Source organism: Nerophis lumbriciformis, linkage group LG35 (genome assembly GCF_033978685.3).
Source record: "Nerophis lumbriciformis linkage group LG35, RoL_Nlum_v2.1, whole genome shotgun sequence".
Lineage (NCBI taxonomy): Eukaryota > Metazoa > Chordata > Actinopteri > Syngnathiformes > Syngnathidae > Nerophis > Nerophis lumbriciformis.
The window spans coordinates 6,789,001-6,795,000 of NC_084582.2; the positions used below are offsets into that span (position 1 = coordinate 6,789,001).

At 34.9% G+C, this 6,000-nt stretch overlaps 1 protein-coding gene and 1 long non-coding RNA gene across 2 annotated transcripts in view; one reads left to right on the forward strand and one right to left on the reverse strand.

Annotated features, from left to right (window-relative positions):
* LOC133575062 (uncharacterized) overlaps positions 1–6,000 on the forward strand; it is a 71,367-nt gene that overhangs the window by 60,698 nt on the left and 4,669 nt on the right. The window lies entirely within an intron of this gene.
* Positions 1–6,000, reverse strand: part of flt4 (fms related receptor tyrosine kinase 4) — a 228,676-nt gene that overhangs the window by 58,632 nt on the left and 164,044 nt on the right. The window contains exon 14 of the mRNA XM_061927512.2: positions 3,945–4,091. Coding sequence (XP_061783496.2) covers positions 3,945–4,091 — 147 coding nt within the window. The remainder of the gene's footprint in view (positions 1–3,944; positions 4,092–6,000) is intronic.

Genomic DNA, 6,000 nt, shown 5'->3' on the forward strand with positions numbered 1-6,000 from the left:
CCACGTCGTGACACTTGTTACTAGAGATCGACCAATGTGGGTTTTTCAGGGCTGATACCGATTATTATCAGTCAAGGAGGACGATAAACGATATTTGGAGCCGGTATTCATTTCCAGTAAAAGTTTTTCAAACATGAATAGTACACAGTATGTCAGTAAACAGCTAGACAAGGCTTTAAGTTTTTTGTTTTTTTTATCCAATCCAATCCACTTTATTTATATAGCACATTTAAACAACAAAATGTTTCCAAAGTGCTGCGCAACAATATTAAAAACAATATGCAAATATTATCCTTAACTCCACCAATGACTGAATAAAAACAAAAAAATAAATACATATAAAACCAATATAAAACCAATATAAAATACATTTTAATTAATTTATATAATATATAATAATATTTAATTAATTTAATAAACTTTAAAATTAGTAGCGACATAACGTTTAATGCGGCGCTTTTGTTGTGAGTAATTTAGCATCATAAAACATCAGGGGATTTCACACATGGGTCTAAGAGATGTATCATTTCATTTAAAAATATGGGAAAATCTCTTGGGAAAATTGGTAAAAATATGGGATTTATCTACACTATAATATCTCGCCATCTGCTCATTTTTATACAGTTTTATAGCAGTTCATGGATTTAATACGCTGTAAGGTTTTCATGTAAGGAACCCTAAAATATGGTGAACATTTAACATACTTGCCAACCCTTCCGGATTTTCCGGGAGACTCCCGAAATTCAGCGCCTCTCCCGAAAACCTCCCGATACAAATTTTCTCCCGAAAATCTCCCGAAATTCAGGCGGACCTGAGTGACGTGTCGACAGCCTGTTTTCTCGTCCGCTTTCCCACAATATAAACAGTGTGCCTGCCCAATCACGTTATAACTGTAGAATGATCGAGGGCGAGTTCTTGGTTTCTTATGTGGGTTTATTGTTAGGCAGTTTCATTAACGTCCTCCCAGGCGGTAACAACACACAACAACAGCAGTCACGTTTTCGTCTACCGTAAAGCAGTTCGTCTGCCGTAAACAGCAATGTTGTGACACTCTCAAACAGGACAATACTGCCATCTACTGTACATGCATATGTGACAATAACATCTACGGCTTTTAGAGAGTGCAGTGCACAACTGCGCACACAACAAGGAGACGAAGCAGAATGCATCATCAGAGAGGGTGTTCAGCATGGTTAGAAAAATAGTGACAGAGAATAGAACAAGGATGGACAATTCAACCCTTAACTCAACAATGAGTAGATGAGTGTTATGTGTGTGTATATGTGTAAATAAATGAACACTGAAATTCAAGTATTTCTCTTATTTATATATATATATATATATATATATATATATATATATATATATATATATATATATATATATATAAATATATATAAATATAGCTAGAATTCACTGAAAGTCAAGTATTTCTTATATATATATATATATATATATATATAGTGTCCAAATAACTCTAAATTAAGTCTTTGTTACTTAGAATATGTTCCCCTAGTGTCCAAATAACTCTAAATTAAGTCTTTGTTACTTAGAATATGTTCCCCTAGTGTCCAAATAACTCTAAATTAAGTCTTTGTTACTTAGAATATGTTCCCTAGTGTCCATATAACTCTGAATTAAGTCTTTGTTATTTAGAATATGTTCCCTAGTGTCCATATAACTCTGAATTAAGTCTTTGTTATTTAGAATATGTTCCCTAGTGTCCATATAACTCTGAATTAAGTCTGTGTTACTTAGACTATGTTCCCTTAGTGTCCAAATAACTCTAAATTAAGTCTTTGTTACTTAGAATATGTTCCCCTAGTGTCCAAAAAACTCTAAATTAAGTCTTTGTTACTTAGAATATGTTCCCTAGTGTCCGTATAACTCTAAATTAAGTCTTTGTTACTTAGAATATGTTCCCCTAGTGTCCAAATAACTCTAAATTAAGTCTTTGTTACTTAGAATATGTTCCCCTAGTGTCCAAATAACTCTAAATTAAGTCTTTGTTACTTAGAATATGTTCCCCTAGTGTCCAAATAACTCTAAATTAAGTATTTGTTACTTAGAATATGTTCCCTAGTGTCCATATAACTCTGAATTAAGTCTGTGTTACTTAGAATATGTTCCCCTAGTGTCCAAAAAACTCTAAATTAAGTCTTTGTTACTTAGAATATGTTCCCTAGTGTCCGTATAACTCTAAATTAAGTCTTTGTTACTTAGAATATGTTCCCCTAGTGTCCAAATAACTCTAAATTAAGTCTTTGTTACTTAGAATATGTTCCCCTAGTGTCCAAATAACTCTAAATTAAGTCTTTGTTACTTAGAATATGTTCCCTAGTGTCCATATAACTCTGAATTAAGTCTGTTATTTAGAATATGTTCCCTAGTGTCCATATAACTCTGAATTAAGTCTTTGTTATTTAGAATATGTTCCCTAGTGTCCATATAACTCTGAATTAAGTCTGTGTTACTTAGACTATGTTCCCTTAGTGTCCAAATAACTCTAAATTAAGTCTTTGTTACTTAGAATATGTTCCCCTAGTGTCCAAAAAACTCTAAATTAAGTCTTTGTTACTTAGAATATGTTCCCTAGTGTCCGTATAACTCTAAATTAAGTCTTTGTTACTTAGAATATGTTCCCCTAGTGTCCAAATAACTCTAAATTAAGTCTTTGTTACTTAGAATATGTTCCCCTAGTGTCCAAATAACTCTAAATTAAGTCTTTGTTACTTAGAATATGTTCCCCTAGTGTCCAAATAACTCTAAATTAAGTATTTGTTACTTAGAATATGTTCCCTAGTGTCCATATAACTCTGAATTAAGTCTGTGTTACTTAGAATATGTTCCCCTAGTGTCCAAAAAACTCTAAATTAAGTCTTTGTTACTTAGAATATGTTCCCTAGTGTCCATATAACTCTAAAATAAGTCTTTGTTACTTAGAATATGTTCCCTAGTGTCCATATAACTCTGAATTAAGTCTGTGTTATTTAGACTATGTTCCCCTAGTGTCCAAATAACTCTAAATTAAGTCTTTGTTACTTAGAATATGTTCCCCTAGTGTCCAAATAACTCTAAATTAAGTCTTTGTTACTTAGAATATGTTCCCTAGTGTCCAAATAACTCTAAATTAAGTCTTTGTTACTTAGAATATGTTCCCCTAGTGTCCAAATAACTCTAAATTAAGTATTTGTTACTTAGAATATGTTTCCTAGTGTCCATGTAACTCTGAATAGTCATAGTTAGTCAATAATAATAATAATAATAATAGTCAATAATCATAGTCTTTGTTACTTAGACTATGTTCCCCTAGTGTCCAAATAACTCTAAATTAAGTCTTTGTTACTTAGAATATGTTTCCCTAGTGTCCAAAAAACTCTAAATTAAGTCTTTGTTACTTAGAATATGTTCCCCTAGTGTCCAAATAACTCTAAATTAAGTCTTTGTTACTTAGAATATGTTCCCTAGTGTCCATATAACTCTGAATTAAGTCTTTGTTACTTAGACTATGTTCTCCTAGTCTCCAAAAAACTCTAAATTAAGTCTTTGTTACTTAGACTATGTTCCCCTAGTGTCCAAATAACTCTAAATTAAGTCTTTGTTACTTAGAATATGTTCCCCTAGTGTCCAAATAACTCTAAATTAAGTCTTTGTTACTTAGAATATGTTCCCTAGTGTCCAAATAACTCTAAATTAAGTCTTTGTTACTTAGAATATGTTCCCCATACTAAAGTGTTACCAAAGACATATAACTTTGTCTTGAATTTAAAAAAAAAATGTTTTGTTTTTTTTCACTAAAGAAGGGTTCGGTGAACCCGCATATGAAACCGGTGGGGTTCGGTACCTCCAACACGGTTAAGAACCACTGAGTTAGGGTTTTACTCTTGTCAGAATGACACAGGTCGTAAAAGGACAAAAGCAGTGGTGCAGATGTGTTCACACACCTGACATTTGGTGGAGCGGCTGGTTGTCTTTGAACCAGGTGAGGCGGGGCAGAGGCCTTCCCTCCACCTCGCACTCCATGCGCAGCGATTCCGTCACATTCACAGTCTGGTTGGTGAGGCTGCGCTTGTACCGAGGCGCCTCCAAGCCTGTGGAGTAAAAGACTGAGGTTGGAGCAGACGAAAAGAAGCATAACTGAATTGTGTCTGAAATATGTAAAAACTCTTTAGATCAGGGGTGTCAAACTCATTTTAGATGGGGGGCCACATGGAAAAAAATCTACTCCCTGGTAAAATCGCGGCACGGTAACTTAAAAATAAAGACAACTTCAGATTGTAGTCTTTGTTTAAAAATAGAACATGCACAAATCATAATGGGTTTTTTTACATTGACATTTTGCGGTTAATAGTATTCTATCTTTATTTGTCGTTATTTATACTTTCTGAATAAATTATGTGAAAATGGTCATCAGTCAACACATTGGTGTTAATTTTCAATCTATCAAGATAAAAAAATAATATCAAAATCAAATTACAGGATGTAGTTTGCTCATTTTCCTCGACTGGGGCATTAACATCATGTGGTTTATATTTTTTACATATGTAGCATAATATAAAAATAATTGCTATTGCGACATTTAGTGCAGTGTTTTTTAACCACTGTGCCGTGCCGTGAGATACAGTCTGGTGTGCCGTGGGAGATTATCTAATTTCACCTATTTGGGTTAAAAATATTTTTTGCAAACCAGTAGTTATAGTTTGCAAATGATGTGTTGTTGTTGAGTGTCGGTGCTGTCTAGAGCTCGGCAGAGTAACCGTGTAATACTCTTCCATATCAGTAGGTGGCAGCCGGTAGCTAATTGCTTTGTAGATGTCGGAATCAGCGGGAGGCAGTGTGCAGGTAAAAAGGTGTCTATGTCAGAGTATATTGGTGACGAACTCCAAGATGCAGAGAAGGTGGAAGGCATTGTGCGGGAAAACATGATTTAATTTAACACTATGGCAAAAAAACAAACAAAAGGTGCACAAGGCGGAGAACAAACTTGGCTATGAACTAAAATAGCACAAAGGCTAACTGTCGACAAGAAACAAAAACACTTACTGTGACACGAAGGAACTATGACAAGAGCAGAGTGAACAAAAGTAGACAGAGCTACAACGACAAGTATTATGACAGGTAGTAGTGACAACAAGTATTAGCGACAATAATCCAGCACTGACTGGAGGGGAAGGTAGGTTTAAATAGCAGCTGGCTCATTGACACCAGGTGCCAATCAGGCGCAGCTGAGGGGAAGCAGCACACAGGGAGACAATGAGGAAATAACCAAAATAAGAGCGTTGACAGGAAATGACAGAGGAAAAACTCAAACTTGACCAAACTGTCAGGGACAAGCCTGACAGTCTAATGCTTAAACCAAAAATAAACAAAAGGTGAGTGCCCCTAAGAAAAGGCATTGAAGCTTAGGGAAGGCTATGCAGAACGAAACTAAAACTGAAGTGGCTACAATGTAAACAAAAACAGAATGCTGGACGACAGCAAAGACTTACTGTGGACAATGTACATCCGAACATGACATGGCAATCAACAATGTCCCCACAAAAAAGGATAAAAACAACTGAAATATTCTTGATTGCTAAAACAAAGCAGGTGCGGGGAATATCGCTCAAAGGAAGACATGAAACTGCTAGAGAAAAATACCAACAAAATAGGAGCGCAAGACAATAACTAAAACACTACACAGGAAAACAGCAAAAAACTCAAAATAAGTCACGGCGTGATGTGACAGGTGGTGACAGTACACCTACTTTGAGATAAGAGCTATATTGATGCATGGTTGGTTATGGTTTAAAGTCATATCCAAAAATCGCGACAACAACTTTTTACTGTCAACTGAGTTTCGTTTTTTAATGATTTCTGCTGGTGGTGTGCCTCCGGATTTTTTCCAACACAAAAAATGTGCCTTGGCTCAAAAAAGGTTGAAAAACACTGATCTAGCGGACACATTTAGAACAGCGGTTTCTTTCATTACAAAATTTCGGCTCATTTTTATACTTAGCA